Raw genomic sequence first — 22,359 nt, 5'->3', positions numbered from 1 at the left:
TCCTCCATCCTGGTTTAACTCTGAAGCTCCCGACCCAAGATCCTTCCCTTCCTGCCGGGTTATGGTTCATCCAGAAGGTTCTGGGAGACCAGAACTCCTGGAGCTGACTGCTACCGAGGCTGCCGTCGGTCTGTGATTTATGATCCTGAGGCTTCAGGGATATAAAATTCAATGTTGACTCTTCGTTCACGCCAAGATTTACATGGCAAGATTACGGAGCTTGACTAAGCCGCCATAAATTGGGAGTTCTGGAAAACGGGGCAGACGTAGCCAACTACATGAACAGAAAAGTGTTTCCTTCATAGCCTCCATGTTGATTCCTCTGATGCGGGCTCTTGCAGGAGAGGCGCAGGCCACCCCCTCCCCCCAGAAGGAAGGGGCAGGCTGGCCAGTGCCAGGCCCGTGCAGCCAAAAGAGACCCCGGTGGGTCCCCACACCCCAATGCTTCCTGCAACGTCTTCCTGGCCGCCCGTGGAGGTATTAGGGTGCCTCGGACCTACTGTGCAGAGAAGCCGACAGAACCCCAGTCCACTGCAGCTCTGCCAGTCCAGTGCCCAAGCTGGGCATCAGTCACCGTGTTTGCAATGCATAGTTAATGGTGTTGAAACAACACACAACATGACACTCACCATCTTAACCGTGTTTTTCACCTTAACCCTTTCTAAGTGTCCAGTTCAGTGGTGTCAAGTGCATTTGCACCGCCGGGGACCAGGATTCTAACCTTGCAACACTTCAACTCCCCACTGGACATCAACTCCTCAGCCCTACTCAGCTCCCACAGCCGCTGCGCAAGCGCCCTGTGAATCTGACGGCTCCTGGCGCCCATGCAGGGGGCAGGCCCACGCAGTGCCTGTCCTGTGGCGGGCTTGTTTCACTAGCGTGGTCTTCCAGGTTCACCCCGGTGGTCACAGGCCACGTTGTGTGATTCCAGTCACCCCTCCGAGGAAGCTAGGGTTGCGCCCACCTTCAGGCTGCTGTGGAGAATGCTGCTCTGCACACAGGGGTGCACACAGCTCCCTGAGACCCTGCTTGCCAAGCTTTTGGTGCACACTCTGAGTGGCGCCCAGGACCTCCTGGCATGAGCACATGCCTTGTACAAGTGCCGGCCTGTTCTGCAGCAGCCGCTCCAGCTTGCGTACCCACCAGCACAGCACAGAGGCCACACTGCTCCACACCCACCACGCTCTTTATCTGCCCGTGTTTGCTGCCATCCACCTGGGTGTGGGGTGGACGGTCCCCATCGTAAGTGCCCCCCCCCGCCCCGCAACCATCATGTCCACTCCTAACAAACTCGTGGTCAGAGGCAGGCGTGTATTTAACGGGAGGGGGACACTGAGGCTCAGAGGGGTGAGGGCACAGCCCCGTGGCCACACAGCCTGGGCTCACGCAGGGTCTCCACCTCTCAGCCACCGCGACTGCCCCCCTGGCCCCAGGAGCCACACCATGTGGTACAGTGGCGGCCAAGGGCCACCTCTGAAGGGCGCCGGCTCTCGCACGAGTGACACTTCCCAGCGCTAATCTCCTCGAAAGCCGAGCTCAGACAGTGGCCGCTGCCTGCGCCTCTGCTTGTCAGTTTTGCCCCCGTGCTTAGACCACCTTTGAGGAAGGTTGACAGCTTTGTAGCATTGAACCCGTCTCCCCGTTATCCCTCCGCGGTCCCCCAAATCAGGGAGCAGGGCCCTGCCTGGCGGAGGGCACACAGGCTGCATTGTCTGCCCCTGCGCCGCGGCTTCAACTCTCGAACTTTCCACCAAATGCTTCGGCTGCCAACAAGGCCACCTGGAGTCCCCGCGCCCGGCCCTCCGAGAGGGTCTTCGGAGACACTGCCTCCTTGTTAGCCGCGGGCTGCGCCCAGGGCAGGCCGGGCTTTTTGTCATCAGCGCTGCCACCGCACAGATGCAGGCTGGGTGGGGGCGGGGCGGGGGTGACTGTACCACAAGATTAAACACTTCAGTGTCAACATGTGCGCCGTGCTGCTGAACAATGTTATCATTGTGAGCTGGCTGGACCAAAGGGTTTAGGGGATGGGCGGGGAGAGGGAGCAAAGATGGGTTTAATTATCTCTAGGGCTGCAGCCAGTTGTTTGCCTAAAAAGACCCAGACGCTGGTAGGGCTGAAAAGAAAAGGGCTGGAAGAGCCTGTGGATCTTTTCGACGTAAGCCCAGGCAGCCAGAGGCAGCCAGCACCTACGGGCCCTCTCCTGGGGGGCGGGGGAGACAGGGCTCGGCCCCAGGGTATGGAAGGCCATCCTCAGATGATTGAAAATGAGCGAAAAGAATAGAAGCGAGAGACTATTTGCAGCTAAACTGGTGATCCTCACCCAGGGTGACTCTATCCGCCCCCACCCCAGTCCCACCACGGGACTTTGGGCAGGGCCTGGATGTGTTTGCTACGACTTGGGGACCGGGTTGGCTTCTCGTGCATCGAGGCCAGGAAACTGCTAAACGCCCTGGACAGCCCCAAGGCAGCGAGCTGCCCAGCCAGCTGCCCAGCCCTCGTGCCAAATGGAGACTCCCTGAGGTAAACGGACGGTCTCAGAAGTCAGGACCTGGGCCCCACCTGGGCTCTCAGCTTGCTGGGGGGTCCCCCGCGCTCACGGCCTCCGTTCTTCCCTCTGTAACAAAGGAATGAGTGCAACAGGGCCCAAGTCCCCTCACCCTTCCAGTGGGCTGTGGCACAGAAAGGTGCCAACATTCTACTTCTTCTGACCTATGGACGGTTCAGCCCAAGACCCCTAGACATGAATTCTGATTCCATGCTGCCCAGCCAGGCGCCACCAACCACACTCATCTGCCGAGCGGGTGAGCGTGGCTGGCATGGCTGGCGTGGCTGGGAACAGAGCGGCACACTTGCTCCAGCGCAATCACCCTACACAGCCACATGGACGGCGGCAGGTGGAGAGCACGCCCTTCTCTGCAGAGAGTTCTACGGGACAGCACTGCTCTGTAGCCCCCTGCGCTGGCTCCTCAAGGCAATGAGAGGAACACAGGGAGCTTGTTGCCAAAGAGGTTCTGAATGCACAACCTCAAAAAAGGGAGCTGGTATGAGAAATCATGGAGGTGCGAGCCACTGAAGGCATCAGAGGCTCGGTGGACCCGAGGCTCCACCTTCCGTGTGTAAATCAGGCATGGCAACCCCTTCTCCGGGCACAGGGCTGCCCGGGGAGCTTGTCCCTTGGTGGGTGGCATCATGCTGGATATCAATCATCAGACACCAAGTTCTGGAGCGCAGGGCAGGGGCATGGCGGCAGACCCGCCCCTTGCCTCCGCTGCGCTCGGCCGGCCACCCTCCCTGAAGCTCCCCTTCCCTCCCCGCCCCTTCAGTTCCTTCCTAGAGCTTAATCCCCTGATTTCTTTCTTGATTAGCCTGTTTATTAACTGTCTGCTCTTGCAGATTTTAACCCCCAGATGTAAGATGTGAGCAAGAGGAGAGAACATGAGAAGTTTCAACCGTGGAGCCGGGCCCGGTGTTGGGGCTCCAGCCCTGCATCCAGGGGCGCTGGAGCAGGTGGCTCCCATCTGCAAAACGGGACAGGGGTGACAAGATTCCTGACTTCATCTGGTTGTCGTGGGTTAAGACAGGCCAAGGGCTGCTCTAGGACCAGCCGCAGGGCTGGCTCCCAGGCTTCCAGGGTCCGGGGTCCAGGGTGGGAATCAAGAACCCACATTCTAACATGTCCTCAGGAAATGGCTGTGCTGTTGGTCTGAAGACCCCACTTGGAGACTCACTGGACAGAAACTGGGTGTGGGGCATACCCCCAAGTCTCAGTAATGTTAGCTGGTTCTCTTCTGCTGTTCCCAGCGTTCCCCACAGATCCAGCTACCTCCTCAGTTGCCTGGCACTTGGCAGTTTCTCCAGTGTCTTAAAGAGACTTTGGAAGCTTTTCCCACAGGCTCTCAAAAGAGGACAGAAAGCCCCCTCTTGGCCTTACTCGTCCCGAGAAGCAGCAGGGAATTGGGGTTCTGGCAGGTCATGGTGGCGGAGGGCTAGCACTCAGGCTCTCTGACATCACTGGCAGCGACTCAGGACAAGGTGCCCACCTCTGGCAGGCTCAGCTTCAACCTCTATGACACGGGGACATTAAGAAAACATAGGTGATATGTCCCGCGGTGTCAGCATTAGAGACTTCTTTGGGAGCTGACCCCAATGGCAAGGGAAATGAAAGCACAAACATTTGGGACGCTGTCAAATCAAAGAGCTTCTGTATGACCAAGAAAAACAGCAGCAGAATGAGCAGGCAGCCCAGTGAATGGGAAGCGAGATTTGTACGTCGTATATTCCGTAGGGGCGATGATCCAAGATATAGAAGGAATTCACACAACTCAACAGCAACCCCAGAGAAATCATTAAAAATTGGGCAGAAGATTGGTCTAGACATGTCTCCACAGGAGACATGCAGATGACTGACAGGCACATGAAAATATGCTCATCAGGCGAGGGCCAATCAGGACCACACCTGCGAGAGCGGCTCACGTCAAAATGACGAGTGACAAGAAGCGCTGGCAAGGGGTCGAGAAAAAGGAACCCTCATGCATTGTTGCTGGGTATGTCAGTGGCACAATCGCTTTGGAAAACCACAAGGAGCTACCTGGAAAAACTCAGACTAGATCTCCCACATGCTCTAGGGCTGTATCAGAAGAATATGAAATGATTTTTAACTCAGAGAATTATATGCACCACAATGCTTATTGTGGCATCATTTACAACAGCTAAGTTAGGGAAACAACCCAAATGCTCACTGAGAGAGGTCTGGGTAAAGAAGATGTGATAAAGATATAACGGAATACTATTCGGCCATGAACAATGACGAAATATGGTCAACTCAAGCAAAACGGGAGGAACTTGAGGGGTTTATGTGAGGCGGAAATGAGTCATAGGAGAAAGACAAGCACTGGATGATTTCACCCGTGAAACATAAGGAAACAAAGCAGAGGAACACACAAAACAAAATAAAAATAACCCAGTAGACGTTGACAGCACAACTGAGGTTGACAGCAGGGAAGAGGGTGGGGGTGGGAGTAAGGGCGGAGGAGGCATAAAGGATGACAGCAGTATTTTTGTTTTTATTCTTAATAAATGTTTTAAAATAAAGGTAAAGCTAAATGGCAACATTACAAGGCCCCATAATTTCGTGTGGGAATTCAAGGTAGCCACGGCAGGCTGGCAGTCATGGCCCATGCTGGCGACAGGTGCCTGCTGCCGTCAGCAGACTAGAGCAGGGGTGGGAGAGAAACCACTGTGCCCCTCCTCCTTCCCAGGATAGGGTGCCTGCCCAGACCTCCCCCCAAGGCAGCCAGAGACTTCTGGGTCAGCTGGGCAGGCACAGCTGGTTTAAGGTATTTTAGAAACAAATCAAATCAAACGAGAATTTATAATCCTTCCTGAGGTCTGGGTTCCATCAGCCTAAACTCATTAGCCCTGGCGGTGCAGGTGCAGCTAAGGAAGAGCTGGTTCTGCCTCTACTCCCTGCCGGGCTCCCATCTCCCTTTCAAAATAAGAGTACGCAGGGCCCGTACCTGGACTGCACAGCCATCAGCATTCATTTTTAAATGAATAAATAATGGGTGAGTGTGGAGATGGCTGCGCCGGCAGCTGGTGGGTGAGGTTTGGTGGAAAACAGCGATCTTAAAGGGCCTCATTCATTTCCTGTTCGCATTTTAACAAACTGAACTTGAATCCCCAAGCTCAACTACCAACCTCCTTCAAAGTGCTGTCCTTTGAATCTGTTTCTGGCAAGGGACAGAGAACCCAAGGTCAAACCAAAGAACCGTTTGGAAATTCCATTTGGAACCTCTGTTGAATGGAACCAGTGGGGTTCCAGAGACCCCCCAGAGTGAGGCTCTGGGGGCATGAAATGCCTCCCCATGGCCATCTTTCCCAATCTTTGCTCCTATGACTGGTGATTTAAGAAAATCTTGTATAATTAAATTTATATAAAGTGTATAAACAGGCAAGAATAAACTATGCTGTTAGAAGAGAGGACACAGTTCCCTCTGGGTGAAGGTGGGAGGGGGTTCCAGGAGCTGGTCACGTTCTGTTTCTTGATCTGGGCACTCACTGCCCAGATGTGACCATTTTGCAAAAATACCAGAGTCTATTCTGCGCTCGCTACACTTCAACAACCAGGTAAGTTAACATGAAGGGTTAACTCCACAGGCTTCTGCATCTCTGGTCCACTCAGTAAGTATCGTCACGGCTCCTCTCTTTGTAAGAGGTGCAGTCAACTTAATGCAGCTCTTTGGGGGAAAAGACATGATGATGCCTTGATCAGCTTTAGGACATCTTGGTTTTAGAAACATCGATGAACAAAGAACTGGGCTAAGATGCCTGAGGCACTCAGCTGTCAAACCCTTCTGTGGATTCCACCCACCAGGCTGTGGGGCGAGCCGGGCTGTGAACTCACCTGCTCCGAGCCCATGCTGCCTGCCGGAGAAGTGGCCCAGGATCACGTCTAAGAAGAGCTGGGCCTCCGAACTCAACTACACTCCGTGGCTGTGTAGCCTGGGCCAGCTACTCATCAGTTTTCCAGCCAGTTGGAAAAACTGAAATGTCCATGATGAAAATTACATGTCCACAAATTTGGATAAAGAGGGTAAAGGGAGCCTGACACAGAGAAAGCCCTTGACAAGTGTTAGTTACTAAGACACTTGTTCCGATGGCCAACGTAGCAATAACCCCCAGCTCCCAAGCCCAAGTCTCAAGGGGTGGGAGGCTGACTTGTCATGTAGCATGATCTACCTTCCAGACCCAATGCACTCATGAGTGAACAGATGATTGTAGGAATTTAAGAGCGCTCCTCAAGAGTTTTAGTTGGGGGGAGTAGTTCAACCATGTTACCAAGAACCCAAGTTTCTCTGTCTTTTTGCTCTGCCATGGTCTGTACATTGACTTCAGTGAGGTTGTTGCCTCATGATCACAAGATGGTTGCCATGGCTCCAAACATCACATCTTCACAGAACCACATGATGCAAGGCAGGAAATGGGGGGAGAGGACAGAGTTCTGTTTGCTCAGCTTTCGCTCTTTAAGAAAAAAATATATTTCTCAGAACTACCTTCCACTCTGTTCTCCCTCCAGCAGATGACACCTTGGGTCTCACTGGTAAGAACATGCTGTGGCCATTCCAGCAAACCAGAGAAGCTAGGAAAGCAAGACACTGTTGTGCAAGATCATTACAATTACAGGTTGCTGTGGGTGGCCATCATTCTCAGACAGAGTACAGATGAAGCCAGCCAGGCCCAGAGGTAAGAGGGAAGCTGCTCGTTGGCAGAGATGAGGGGTGGGTAGAGAATAATCCCTGACTTCTCTGAAAACCTCCCAGTTGCTGGTGTGTCTTTTCCTAAGGTCTGAGAATACACTGATTTCCTTTTTTCCCCCTTTGGGTACTTAAGCTAATTTGAATAGATTTCTGTCGCCTGCAAACAAAATATTCAGAACAATATTTTGTTCACATCAAACATACACTGCCCAGAACAACCTCTGAAGATACCTTCTACCTCCTCTTCCCTGACCTTCTCTACCAACCAGTGGGCTTCTGGAAACAAGTAGAAGTCACCGAAGTGCCAATCCAGCGTCCTGGAGTTCTTGCAGGTTCTCGGGGGGCAGGTCTGTCCTCCCCCGTGGCCAGCCACCCTGGGCTAACAATGCCGCAGCTTCTTAAAATGCCTCAGGTATCTTGATCTGTTCATTCTCGAACCGGAAGGAAACAAGAGCCACCTGCCACACAAGCAGAGCACAGACCAAGCCCCACCCAGGCCTCTGCTTCCTCACAAGGGACAGCAATTCTGACCTTCTGGTTCATTCCCAAGGGCTTCTGTCCCCTGTCTAAGGAGCTCAGGAAGGTTCCATTGATCAATTAAAATTTGTTTTCAGCAAACAATTGGCTAGAGTCCCAAACAGCCTTCAAAGTTGAGGCTAGTGGTGTACTGACATCCACCCTTAGTTTAAAGGGAATCTGACATCTCTCTGTGGGAGCAGAGCCTCGATTAAACACGCAGCCAACCTCCCACCTGCATGGCTGGTGGCACGCTCTCATTTGGAGACTTTGAAAGCCAGCTTCAGGGCCTCTGTGTGCGCAGATCGTGCAGGCAAATCACAGGGGCAAGTCACTTAAGTCAATTCAACTCCATATCACAGAGAGAACAGTAACAAAAAGGAAGAGGAAACAATTTAAATCATTTGAATGTGGCTACCCAACAATCACTGCCAATACCCTTCCTCCCTCTGCTTCCCACCATGTGGGCCGGAGGTCAGCAGTATAACTTCCCTCCTTCCTTGCAGGAAGACCAGGCCTTCGGAACACAGTTGGTGGGACTTCAGGAGAAATCTTTTAGGGAACTTTTAGAAAACCAAGAGATAGACAACCAAGGCGTTCTCTTTGGACCCTTCCCCTTTCTCCTGCCTTAACATGAGATTATATGAGGATGTGAGGTCTGGGGCAGTGGCAGCCATCCTGTAACCATGAGGTAACAGGAATGAGGAATTTGAGGATAGTGGAGGAAAGATGGATATTTCAAAGCTACCTGGATGATGTCACTGAGCTGCTACCCCAGCTTGGAATCACCTCCCTGAAGACGTGCTGTTATGGGAAATAATGGCAAGTTTTTAGTGCTAAAGTCACCCTCAGGCAGGTCTTAGAACAAGTCCTAATTGAGACGTCACTCCTCCAGAGACAGGGAAAAGGCTTCAGGAGGGACATTTCTCATAGTGTCTTCTGAGGGCAGCGCTGCTGCTGTTTAGAGATACGATAATAGCCCCAAGCTTAAGCCTGGCCCAAAGCACCAGACCCCTGTCCCCAAATCTGGGCAAGGGACTTGTCACCCCCCAGCCTCGCGTGTGAAAATAAAGGTGGGCATTTTGTTGTTTGATGCTATGGGTAGGTCCTCACTTAAAATGGAGACGTGTCAGTTGTCTATCAAAAAATGAGGGGAATGCCCCCTACTAAAGCTGACTTCAACTGAGGTCAGAAGGAAAAAAAAAAAGAAAAGAAAAAAAAACAGCATCAGTTAACTGTGAAATTTTGTTTATTTGTTTGCTTACTTATTCTTTAAGGGTAGACCAGCCCATCAAGTGGTCTAACTCTGGGGGGCTGCCAGGGGAAGTTGTGCCCTAAGCTGGCAGGTACAGGGAGAGCTGGTCTGGCGTTTGCTGCGCCTTCGAACTGCATCAGTAAGCACAGATTGTGATCAGCAAGAGGCGACTTTCTAGTATAACAGGATTCACGGTGAGCACCCCGCTTCCTGGTTAGTGCAGTCACAGAGAGGAGCTTCCTGGCTCTCCATAGGGTGTCACAGGACACCCCACCCCCAGGACACCTAGTATAGCGTTCCCAGAACAAGCAGCTCATCCAGGCCCTGGACCCATGGGGCACTCGGCCCCAGGGGCGTCCCGTTCTGTCCTGGCCAGCGACACCCCCATCAGCTGACACCACCCACATGCGCTGCCCTGCACAGGCCCTCCTGCCTTGGCTCTGGGGTCCCTCCTGGGCACCGATACGAAGGAAGCAGTGTAGACCCGGGTCTCGTCACCTGACCAGGGCATGAGCTAACAGTAGCAGAGTGGGGTGCGGGCTCACATGGTCCCACCCCAGGGGCAGCAAGGTCTTAGCCACCCAAGAGACGTTTTAGGGGAATTTTTTTAAACCAGGACATGGGGAGAGGGTGCTGGGGCCCAGCCAGCGCAGGAAGCCCTGGGCAGCCTGTTCCTCGGCCTTGGCCTTGGCAGGGACTCAAAACGCACGCCCTGCACTGAAGACACTGAGAGGCCACCGGAGAAGAAATCTGTTTGAATGTGGAGTTTATGTAAACCGGGAGGCAGGGGGGGCAGGTGATGCTCAGGGGCGTTTGCTGTCTTTCCCAGGTCTAGTGCCCAGACAGCTTTAAGGCACTGGCCAGCAGGCTTCCGGCCGGGACAGGGGGGCAACGCGTGTCCCAGGCCCCGGAGGGCCGGAGGACCCAGCTCCGCGGGCCATGCCCGGTGCAGGCTGCTGGTCCAGGCCGCTGCGCAGGTCCAGGGAAGCCCCCGGCGCGGGCATCTGAATGGCGCTGATTGTTTCTAATGGAAGAGTCTTCATTAGAGTCGACATGGCCGTTTGAAAAAGTATAAAATTACTCTCGTGCTGCAAGTGCAGACAGCGGCAGTGGGCTAAAGCGGCGTCCCCCTTCTGGGCAGCTGTGGGATGTGGACATCGGGCCACCCTGCTCACCGCGTACCCCACTAGCCTACCTGCTGAAAGAGGGAAACAAGAGGGGGACTGGTTTGCCCCATGAGGGCAGTTGGGGGAGGAAAACAAGGAGCAGGCTCAGCTCGCAACGTGTGTTTAATACTCTTTCAGTGGCACCAGGCAGAAGGTGCTGTAAAAATATTTTGGTTCCCCGGGGGGGGATGCCACCCCTTGGAGAGCTGACCTCCACTTTCCTCGCCAGCCCGCTGCAGCGGGGCAGAGCTGTGTTCCCAGGAGAGGCTCGTGTCTTGATTGCAATCTGTGCTCCTTTCAGCTGGAAAATAATCCATCAGTCTAGAAACGCTGCTTTCCCCTCACTGCCCTGGGCTGATGGGCTTGAAGTAAAAACTCTCAAATCAATTTCCAAGTTTGAGGAAAGTTATCCTAAATCAGTGGTTCCCAAGGAGGTGGGGGTTACCCCCCAGAGGACATTTGGCAACATCTGGAAACATTTTTGGTCCTCACCACTTGGGGGAGGCGCACTCCTGGCAACTAGTGGGTGGAAACTGGGGGTGGGGGGCTGCTCAACACCCCTGAGTGCCCAGGATGACCCCCAAGTGCCCAAGATGACCCCACAGTGCCCAGGATGACCACATAGTGCCCAGGATTCATTTACCATGGAGAACAGTCAACTTAAAAGTGTCCATAGTGCCAAGGTGTCTGAGCCACAGGAGACCCAGAGATCTCTGGACTCCCTCGCCTACTCCTGCTCACACACACCAGCACATTGAGACGAGGAGGTACTCAGGCTGAGGAGGTATAAAGCAAGGAGCTTCATTTATTGTTTCCTCCTAAAGGAAATGACCAACCAGTGCCTCCACCCTATAAACATTTACTAGCCCTGGAAGGTTCTGAGGGCCCCCTGCCATTTTTAAGGGCTTCTCTCTCAACCAATGTGAGGTCAAGTCAGTCAGAAAATGGAATCTGAGAAGGGGCATTTTACAGAGTTCAGGACCAAGAGGAAAACTGGATGACCTACAACTACCCCCCGCCCCCCAAAGGAAAGTCGGCTTTCCCCAGAGCATCTGTGAATGGCGTCTTTAAAGGGCCCGGCCTGGCTGCGTCCCTGGGGGCGTTGGTGGGGCTGTAGATTGCTGAGGTATTGACCTTGGGGACGTGCAGGCCGGACACCCCCAGAACCCAGGCTTCAGACACTGTGGTACCTCAAAGAGACATCTCAGGGCCAAGCGACTGCCCAAGACGTTTGTGTGTCTAGAAGGAGGGCTTTCTGCTTCCCTGGGGCCTGGAGAGAGACTTGTTCATGGAGAAGAATGCGGAGTAAAGGTAACGAGCAGGTATACACAACTAGGAATAGTAACAAGAATGAATATTGTGCATTCCCTTAAAAAAAAAAAAACACTTTATTTTAGAATAACTTTAGATTTACAGAAAAGTTGTGACGAGACCAGCGTCCCAGTGTAGCCGTCACCCCACCTCCCCCGGCGCTGACCTTCCCCACCACGGAGGGCCCCCGTCAACATGAAGACACTAGGCTGGTGTGTTAGTAGATTCCCCACTATTAAAAAGGAAAGGACCCCTTCGAGGGCACGGCGAGTGTCCCCAGCCCCTCGCCTCCCAGCGGCAGCTGGTGTGACCTGCGGTCACTTTTCCACGGTATCTCTAGCCATGAAGGAACCCCCAAGCCACACACAGGTTTACTCGGAGGCCCTGTGTGTTTTGATGACAGTGACAAATGCTTACACTCCAAACATCCTTCTGCATTTTGCTTTCTCCCCCTTGACGTTCTGTTTTGACTCTACACTACTACATAAAAAAGAAGACCATGCATTTGATCCCTCTGTTGCATTCCCTCCCTGTTTATTATCAACTTATTTCTCCAACCCCCTGCTCAGGGACATTGAGACTGCTGGTGATTTATGCTGTTCCAGACAATATGCAATGTTTATTCTGGTGCACATGGCAAAGGCCATTTCCACGATCTTTCCTATGCAGTGTGTCTCAAGACATTGCTATGAAGGTCCCAATCCCAAGTTGCTTCTGAAATTCCCTATCATGGGAGTGGGGTGCGCGTAGGAGCCCAGCTCATGGGCACTCAACCCTTTAAGCCCTAGAGGCAGAAAAGAGGAGAGTTACAGGCATCCTGGATAACAAAGGGGGGGTGCTGCTGCTTGCCTTTATCTCATAGAGGGCCTGTACACAGAACTACATCCAGGTGAAGTCTCAATGTCACTCTCCTTAGACCCACTGCTTACCCCATTTTCATCCTCCCTGGGGCCCAGGGAGAGAGTAGATGCCTTTATATTTAGCATGAACTGGGATCAAATGCCAACCCCACGGCATCCTAGCTATGCGAGTTTGGGTCTCTGGTCTTCCCTCTCCCTAAAATGGGCGTGATACTGGTCACTTGCAGATTACTAAAGAGTGAGCTAGGAGCCCAATGAAAAAGGTGATTGTAAATCCACTGCTGCTACAGAAAGATCTCAACCCTCCAATTCATTACTGTGATTTATTTCAGCCGTGTGACTAGTGCGTCTGAGGCTCAAGAAGAAAAAGCAACTTCCACCCAGGACAAGGATTCCTGACAAGGCAACACCCTGCAGAGCCAGACAAATGCCGCTCTTCAGCTAGGCCCAGAGTCCAGCTCCCTGATTCTCTGGGAAGTGAACTGGACTAAAGCTGAAGCTCATTTTTGCTGAAAGACAAATGCTGAAGATGCAAATCATTTGACAAGTGGGAATGGAGAGAAATGGTTATTCTTGTTGAACCATGTGACGATCTCAGTGATTCGGAAGCTTCTAGAAACGCTATTCTCCAAAGGGTGTGCACATACTTGGGGGAGGCAGGAGAGATCCACTGGGATGTGTGTGTGGGGGTGGGTGCAGATACTACAATTATACTCAAGTAAATTTTAAGAACTATGGGGCAAAAGAGAAGATGGAAATTTACTAGCTAAACTTTAACAAAAATCTCTGTATAATTGGTGGATGAGATTGAAAAATAAGGATCTTGTTTCTGTAATGTAGCCAAGAATTCACTGTTGCATTTCCATCTCTTTATCTGGTAGCACAGCCTTCGCCTACAAGAGAGTGGTATCCAGTAGTCTACTTCCCAGCTCTTCCCAAGCTTGGAGTAGAATTGCACTTTCCTGCCCACCTTGGCTCAGGTTGGACCATGTGACCAGCTCTGACCAATGAAATGTGAGAAGCACTGTGTCATTTCCAGGTGGAAATTGTAAAAGCTCGTGCACAATTCGCAGTGTCTTTCTCTCCCATGCAACAGTTGGTGACATATGAGAGGGTGACAGCTCCAGCAACCCGGGTGTCTGAGCGCCCTCCCACCCTGCTGATACGCAGGTCCTCCTACCAGTTAGCAATGGAGCAATAACTGGATAGGGGAGAGCAACAAACCTTCGCTTATCCTGTCTAGACAAAGGACTGAAGTAATCAAAACTCAGCTAGACCTTAGGCTCACAAGTCACAAACTGCTGAACTGTGACATAGAAGATGCCAGAACATTCCAGCACATTGACCATATCCATGATAGTGAACTTGAATGTGTCCTGTTTATTAAAATTACAAACTTCCATTAATAATGATCCATTGGTTAAAATCTGTATTTATCCATTCACATTGGAATTGTGCACTGTTTTTCTCTGGAGCCTCAGGCTTAAACTTCTATTTTTTGTCTATGTTTTATAAAGTGCAAACTTTAGTTAAATGATGGTAGTTATAAGATTTGTTTCTGTGTAGGCTGTGTCCTCAAAAAACCTACCAGTGGGGATGCAAGATCACTTAGGAAGAGACTGTCTTTGAACATGTTCACCTCTCACAGGTGCACAGGCAGCCAACACCTGGCACAATGGATGGCAAAAAGGGCTGCGAGCAGAGAAAAAAAGTCAAGAAAAAGTCCTTTATCAAAGTCATTGAAAGCACCAAGGAGTGCCTGCCTGTGTGTGCCGGGCGAGCTGTGGGCTGATGAGTGCAGACCCAGGAAAGCATCATTCTGGGCCAACCGTCACGCTAAGTGCTTAGATTTTTTTTTTTTTTGTAAGCTACATGAAAGCAGAAAAGGACTAACATTACAAGACCGGACAGGTCTGCCTCCACCGCTTAAAACCCTGAAGTCGTCGATTTTGGAAACAGTGCAAGTTTTTATTCACAGCCAATTTTAATTAAGCCAGACAACAAAAGATTGAAATTTGAAAGCTACTCTGGGGAGATAAAGATGGGAAAGAATAACGCGTGACCTCAAAGGCGCAGCGAAACTTGATCCTCGCTAAGTCCGGTTTTTCCAACAGTATAGAAAGAGCCGGAGGGAATTTAGGAGAAGCCTGAGTGACAAAGCCCACCCCGGTCTCTGGACCCTGGAGATGACTCCATCATCCTCTGGGGTCCAGAAGCTTGGAAAGGCACAGGGTCCCCTCAGGGCTGTGTTGTGGCCTGACCCCAGCTGGGAGCAAGTCCGTCTGGCACCTGCCCCAGTGCGAGGGGGAAGCGGGGGGTGCTCTGTTAATGACCGCTTTGGGCTGTCACTCCCACGGAGGAAGAGACAATTTGTACTTTGACCATCTTCCAGAAAAGGGTGGGAAGAAATACTTGTGATGTTTTTGAAATTAAAACTTTTTATTTTGGAATCATTTTTGAACCAGAGAAAAATTGCAAAGACAGCACAGAGGTCCAGTCCACCACTCACTCAAGTCTGTTTCCCTGCGAACAAAGCTTTCAGATAGCCACAGGTGCTGGAAGTGAGAGCAGAAGTCAGGACTGTGCTGTCTTTATCCTCAGATCAATGTGGTATGCTCGTGCAAATTTCCTTCTCTCTGAAAGTGGAGAGAAGCGGCTATCCCAAGGGCCATCTCCTTGACCGTCTTTAAAATATCATGGTGGCCGCGACTCGTGTTTTGAGATTAACCACGCCAAAGCTGGCACTCACGCACCAGGGTGAACGTGGACCTGGCCACCAAAGTGAAAACAAGGGCCGCCACTGATTGTGCACCTCGGGCATGTGACGCTACACACGCGTGGTGTAACTCCATCTTCGTGAGAATCGGTGGAAGGAGGGTCATGAGCCAGCTGTGTAAAGTGAGGAAATACACTCAGAGATGTCAACGAACGAGCTCAAGGACACACAGCGAACAGGCGACCGTAGTGCAAAAAGACGCGTGGGTTTAAGCTGTGTCTAAAGAGCATCGCGGAGGATGCCGATCGCCTCTCCTTGGCCAAGTCACACCCTCCGCTGTCACTGAGAACTTCCGTTACACAGCACTGAAGCCCCCCCAGCCCCCACCCCATATATCACCCAGAATTAGCTGCAAAGTGTCAGGAAACTTGGCCAGGCAGCCCCAAGCATCAGCGAGGGCTGGAAGCCTTCACTGTGAAGCCCTTTATAGAAAGCCGCAGTTGGCAGCCCCGGCTCCTGCATGGGAACAAATTAACATTGGCATTCCAAACACAGGAAAGGAAGGAAATTGGAAACACAGTTTATACTTGGCCAGCCCTTTGAAATACTGTACCAGGCTACCGACATCAATTAATGAAAAGCAGGGTTGTGCTGAGAGGCTCTGGTTTGGAAATGCATTAACACACGTTAAACATGTTTGTACAGGAACCGGATTATAAGCACCCTGGCTCCAAAACAATAAAGCAATTACCCTAAAACTGGTGCGCTCGGAGTTGTCATTAATTCAATCCACTCCACGCGGATCAGCAAAGGCTTTGCACAGCTCCCAACAATGCCTTCCGACACGAAGGCTGAAAGCGCGGCGCTGCACATGCTACTCGGAGTTTCACAGAAGTGTCAAACTCCATGCACCCCCTAATACCCCCCAATCATAAACACTCACGCTGGAGCGGTGGGGGGGCCCACAGCGGCGGCCCTGCCATTTCACGTCGGGGTTCGAGCAATTTTTCGCTGGGGAGGAAAAGTTAACGACGAAATAGCTGTTCCATATTAGGAAATACCAAGTCACATTTTTGTCAAATATTATTTGTCAGATGCCGTTGGCTGCACAACCCAGAGCTCAAGGGCAGCTCAACACACAGCTAAACCCCCAGCTTCCCATAACAGTTGAGGTCAGACCTGGGAGGTGGCCGTGAAAGAGCCCCGTCCTCCATAATCTGTTTCAGGAACTGCCAAGGGAAGCATCTGATGCTCTGAGATAAAGCTCTGGGCCGTAAGCTGCCCAGCACAAAGGACTTGGTGCCCAGAGAACAGACCCCAAGCAGCCGAAAGGCAAGAGCCCCCAACAATTCTCTAACAATGCTTAAGAGAAAACGTGTGTGTGTTGGGGGGAGGAATCTCAGCATTTCTGACTGGCAGTGAAAGACCCCGCCGGTTTCTCGGGGACCAGCCTCCCCGGCACTGGCCCCCAGACACGCACCTGCGGCCACATGCAGGGTCTGAGCAACCAGTGTCCCGAGCCGTCATCCTCAGCTCCGCATCGCTCTGGGATCCACGGGGTCGGAGCGACGTGGGCGTGTAAAGCCAAATGTGTTATCATTTTCCCTACACATTAGCAGCGTCTATGTAAATATTGGGATTTCTTCACCCCATGAAGGCGAGAGGAGGCAAAACGGCCCCAGCGCATTTGATTTAAACTAATTAAAAGCAGAGGGTCGTGCAATTCAATATATTGATTTTACCAGTGGGACTTAAATCTTCTATAATAAGTGTACACAGCTGCAGTCTCTCCCACCGCCGCGTTGCACAGGCTAATCCTCGCATTCCTCCTGACAATAACATGACAGGTCCCACACATCCCTGGCCGTGCCCTAACCCGAGGCCGCCGCCAGGGCACTCCCAGGCGACGCGCAGCGGTGGCCTGCCCCCCAAAGCGAGGTCTGAGGGGTGATCGGAGAACGTCCACATGGCCGGTCAGCCATCTGCTGCAGGGCTATCCATGCCAAATGCTCCACCGGTTAAGTGGACGGGCAGGCCGGGGAAGGGTGGGGACGGACGGGGAGTTGTGAGTCCTGCAATGGGCCAAATATGACCTTACCCGGTGGGGGGGAGATATGAACGCGATAGGGGTGATCCATCAGCTTAGATGGGGCTCTCCTTGGGATGAAGTCATCACTTGTCTCCCAGTCCACAGACATGTGATATTTGCTCACATCACAGGCACGCCGGTGGCCAGGGCTCACCCACCAGCTGTGCACCCCAGCGGAACCTCCCAGCAGAACCTGCACCTCAGGAGCGGTTCCTTCTCCCTGTGCAGTCACAGACTGGCCCCCGAGTTGCCCTGAGCCGGGTTTCCCTCTGGGCCGCCTCCCTCCCTCCTCCAGTGCACCGGCCACTCGGCCGCTAGACGGCCACCCGGGTCAAGCACCAAACCCGCCATCGCTGGCATGCAGGGCCCGGCCTTAACCTGCCTTGATTCCAGCAGGCAAATACATGGAGGATCCAAAAAGTTCAAATCGGGGTCACATAGATCCTTGGGAAGGGGGGAGATCTTTGATTTATCTAAGCAGGAAAAAGCATTTTAAAAGAAGTGATTTTGAAAGGGTTACTGAAAACACAGCTGTGGGTGCACTCCTAGAGCGAGGGCGCTGCTCGGCAGGGAGAGGGAAGGGAAGCCTCTGTGACATCTATATTAACCTCTGGCTGCTCACCAGCGAGGGCCGGCGCGCGCGCTGGAATGTGGAACAGCCCCTTCCAAATTTTAACACAAGCCAGGTTCCAGCTGCAAATGCCTGCCCCTGCTCCCTTCGAAGCACTCCCTGAAGGAAATTTTTAAACTGTAACAGAATCTTTTTCTAATACTCTACAGTGGTAGGGCCTGTTCTGAAGGGGCAAAGGAGAGAACTTAATGCCAAACACTTGTCAACAAAAAGAATAGCCAGATGGTAGAAAGCAGCAGAACTGCGCGCCTCCTCCCAGTGCTTCAGCTGCATTAACAAAAGCCACTTCTATTCACCCAGGCGAGTAGTGATAGGGGTCCAGCTCGCTCTCTTTTTTCAAATTTCGTTTTGAAGATTAAACAAATTGGGCTCTGTGACAACCGGGACCAGAGAGAAACACGGATCGCACAGCCCTAATGCCAAGTGGCTTCTTTAGACCATTCCCAACTGAGCTGCTGGATTTCTCCAAAGAGTGGCAGGGGGCTCGCTCCGGATCCGGCCTGCAGAATCCACGTTGCCTGGGGACCACTGAAGAGAGGGTAGCCTGTTTTGAATTCCGAAATTAAGTCTACACACAGAGGAGTCAGGGGCTTGCTAAGCCAAACCAGTTTACAAATCTCGCCATTGAACTTAAGGGGCCTCGGCCGGGAAGATGGAAGGCCAGGCCCGCAGCCGAGCCAGCCTGACACGCGCCGCGCCGCACAGCCTCGCCGCGCTCACAAGGTGCAGTCTGCAGTCCTCATTCCCAGGACCTGGTTTTGTCGTAAATTCTCCGCTAGTTCTCTCTCTATGTGAGATCCCGCTTAGCCTGGCAAAAAGCTTGAATTCCAAAAACGACTTATAGGAACAAAAAACAGTTTGGCTGCAGATAGAAGGAAGGATAAAAGCACCAGGTCTGCAAAAGCCTTCAGAATTCAGGCAGAGGGCCCCCAAGCACTGCAGGACAGCCGAGGTATGCAGAGGCGGGAGGAGGCGGGTGGAGGGAGGAGGGGGCACTGGGGAAAGTCAGTCTCCCTTCAAGGTCTCCATCAATGGCCTCCCCAACCACCCCCCCCACCCCAGGCGCCCACGTGATAACAAGGAATAGCTTGAGACAAACGACATCGCCTTGCTCTTAGGTTAAGAGTGAGACTAAACGCACCTTTAGAAAACTTTGTGTATCACAGATCAATATGATCAGCAACCCAAGGAAAAAACCTGCTTTCTCAGAAACTCAGCTTCCAGACAAATGTCCTCCACGTGCCCCTCCACCTCCGCTGCCACCCAGACCCCTCCAAGGGAGAAATTCTGGAGCCACGACAGAACAGAGGGGACAGGCGGAGGGATCCTCCTGTGTGGCTGCTGAACAGAAAGGAAAGGCCTGCCTTGTAGCATCTGCAGGAAGAGTCTTTCCCAAACTGGAGTGCAGGTCTTCACCAAGTAATTACCTCGACTTTTAGGGACAGAGAAAGAAAACAAGGTCAGTGAACTTTGTTAAAAGTCATTCCACCATCCAATTTGGAGTGATGTCCCAGAAAGCAAGACCTGAGAGAGTCAGGGCGGCCCCACAAAGCCCAAAGCCAGCCCCACCGATAAAGAGGCTCAGACAAGCCGGTCTTTGTCCTTTCAAGATGAAAGCAATGGGCTAACGGGGTTGAAAGGTGTGCGCAGAGCCTGAGGAGCAAAACCACCCAGCTGTGGCCGACCCACACAAGTCCCAGCCTGCTCTCACCAAGGGGGGCGGGGGCAAAGAGCCCTGCCCCCAACCTTCCCAGAGGCTCCCACTCTCCGACTGGGTCCTGCTCTCTGGGGTGGGGGGCTGGCTGTGCTGCTGGCCCTCGGCAGCAAGCTGCTGTTTGCACTGGGCTTGTGGAGCCTTCCACAGAAGCCAGGGCCTGCAAATGCCTTTTAATGACCCCAGCCAGGCTCTGAAGGCCATCCCTGGGACCTGCTGCATTTCTGGAGTCATGGGTACCCAGCAGAATGGAAGCTGCCATAAACCCCCAGACAGAAAAAGAACTCTGGGTAAGCCCAGGATTCTCCGGGAGGGCTGCAGACGTCTGCTTTATTTATATGTATGTATTTGGAATTTTTCTGTGGATTTTGGTACCTGTCATAAATACACATTCTAAAAACAAACAACAACAACAAAAGTCACCCAGACAAAAGGGCAGACCAGGCGGAATCAGGCCCAGTTCCCCCTCCCCAAGCCCCAGCCCCAGCCCCAGCCCCAGCCCCAGCCCCAGCCCCAGCCCCAGCCCCGCCGGCCAGCAAGACCCACCGGCCGCCAGCTCCGGGGTCACTCCCTGTGGGAACGGTGAAGTACAAGCACATCTGTAACCCCGCTGAACTACACCTTGTTTTTCCACCTCATACATCTTGGAAATTGTTCTAAATCAGGACAGATGGGCTCGCGTCCTTCTAACAGGCTGCTTAGCATAATTCAAACTTTCTTGAAGTTATTTTGGCATCTCAACTCCCCACCCCTTGCTCGCCGAAACTCGTTTCACAGTTTGATTTTGGCGATAGCTGAGGACAGACAATGGCGTCCCGGGACTCCCAGGGACCTTATCTGGAGCGGGAAGCCTTGGGGCCGGCCGGCTTCCTGCGCGCCTCCCCTGCGCGCCCCAGGTGCCCGGCGGGGGGCTCCGTATCATTATTTCCATGTTGACCCAGCACCGTGGGCGTGAGCTTGCTGTCTTGACCGCCTCGGGCTTTTCGCAGCAAGTTACACATGCAGCAGGAAAGGGCTCGGGAAACAGCGCTATCCGGCCGTGTTATCTCGGAAGCCAATATTTGATCATCAGCCCTGCAGCGCGCGGCCGGGGGTGAGTTTGAGCAAGTCTGGGGACTCCGCCTGCACCGAGGCGACCCGGCCGCGGCCCCAGCCTCCAGCCTCGGGGCCAAGTCGGCCTCGCTGGGGAGCCGGGTCCCCCCGACGCCCCCGGCGGCGCCGGCCGGGAGATCCCGCGCCGCCCAATCCCCCAAAGCGGTGGTTTGCGCTCCACACGTGATAAACGCTGAAAATGGATTCTGCCCTCCCGGGACCTATCATTAAATATTTAAAATAGAAAGCTCGCAATGGCAGCGTCTCTCTCCCAGCTCGGGTTGGGACAGCCGAGCGCGAGGGGCGCCTGGCGGCCGGGCGAGGGGCCCCGCGCTCCGGGCGGCGCGCCGTGCGCTCCGGCGGGCGCCGCGCGCGGGGGCAGGTAGGGCTCGCCAGGGAGGGGCAGGGGGCGCGACGCCCGCGGTGCCAAGTCCAGGCAGGGCCGAGAGGGGTCCGGAAAGGGCGGGAAGGCGGCCTCGCCGAGCGGGGCCCTTTAAATCCAGGTAGCGCGGGCCGCGCCGGCCCCGGGCCGCTCACATGACTGCGCCCCGCGCTTTGAACTGTGCCGCGGCTGGCCCGGCGCCTCCAGCCCCAGAGGCGCGGCCGCCGACTCTCCCCGGAGCGGGGTTTGGACCGGTCCTTCCTCCCCCCGTATTCCCACAGGCCAGGGGAGTCCGGCTCCAGCGCGCACGGCTTGGGGTCCCCTGGGGCCAGAGGTGGGCGACGCGGCCGGGCGCTGCGGCTTTGCCAAAGGTCGGGGGCGGGAAGATGAGCGGACTGGATGCGAGGACCGGCCCCTGGGGTCCCAGAGCACCCCCAGCCCGAGGCGCGCCCCCTCCCTCCCACGCTCACTCACCGAGGTTGACGAAGCTCATGACCATGTCGGCGTCGGTGAGGAAGTGGCTATCCTGCAGGCTGGCCAGAGGGGGGCCCTGGGTACTGAAGACGGCCTTGTAGGGGTAGGAGAAGCCCGGGCCGTCGGGCCCGCCGCCCTCCTCCACCGCCATGGCATTGTACAGGTCCAGCATGAACATGGGCGCCGAGTTGTGCTTGCCCTGGAGGTGGGGGCGCGGGCGGTGGGGCAAGCCCAAGATGGAGAGGATCTCACGCTGCATCTCCCGCCGCTCCTGGCTGCGGAGGCGCCGGTGGATGAAGCTCGAGTGCACCTCGTTGTCCAGGCTGAAGTCGGCCAGGGCGGAGCGCAGCAGGAACAGGGGCGCCCAGAGCGCCACGAAGCTGCGGGGCGCCGGAGCGCGCAGCGAGCGCACGTGCATCGCGCCGGCTCTACGCGCCACCCGGGGTCCGGCACCCGGGGCCCGGGACCCGCGCCGCCCCAGGGGGCAGAGGGGGGCCGGCAGCCGTCCCCGCCGCGCGGTCACTTGCTGCAGACCGGCCCCGCCGCGCCCGCGCCGGACATGGCCCCTCCCCGGCCGGCCGCGCTCTGCCCGGACCCCCGCCCCGAGCCGGCGCTGCCCGCGGGCCCAGCGCACGCCCGGGCGCACCGAGGGGGTTCGGAAACCCGCTCCGGCCGGCGAACGAGCGAGCGAGGAGGCGGGCGCGGGTGGGAGGAGCAGCCAGCAGACCCGGGGCCGGCGGAGCGGGGGCCGCGCGGGGCCAGGCGGGCGGCGCGCTCCCTCCCGCGGGCCGCGGGCGCTCGGGCGGCGGGCGGCGCGCACCCACCCGCTGCGGATCGCCGGACGCCGGGGCCGCCGCGCTCTCCCGGCCGGAGCGCCCCTGATCGCCGCGGAGGCCG

At 54.4% G+C, this 22,359-nt stretch overlaps 1 protein-coding gene across 1 annotated transcript in view; it reads right to left on the bottom strand.

Annotated features, from left to right (window-relative positions):
• BMP7 (bone morphogenetic protein 7) overlaps positions 1-21,880 on the bottom strand; it is a gene marked incomplete at its 5' end in the record, with an annotated part of 68,911 nt that extends 47,031 nt beyond the window's left edge. The window contains one exon of the mRNA XM_084247635.1: positions 21,463-21,880. Coding sequence (XP_084103761.1) covers positions 21,463-21,880 — 418 coding nt within the window. The remainder of the gene's footprint in view (positions 1-21,462) is intronic.
• Between the last annotated feature and the right edge of the window lie 479 nt (positions 21,881-22,359).

The sequence above is a fragment of the Talpa europaea genome (genome assembly GCF_964194135.1).
Source record: "Talpa europaea genome assembly, chromosome: 11".
Lineage (NCBI taxonomy): Eukaryota > Metazoa > Chordata > Mammalia > Eulipotyphla > Talpidae > Talpa > Talpa europaea.
This window is presented reverse-complemented; position numbering and strand designations above follow the sequence as displayed.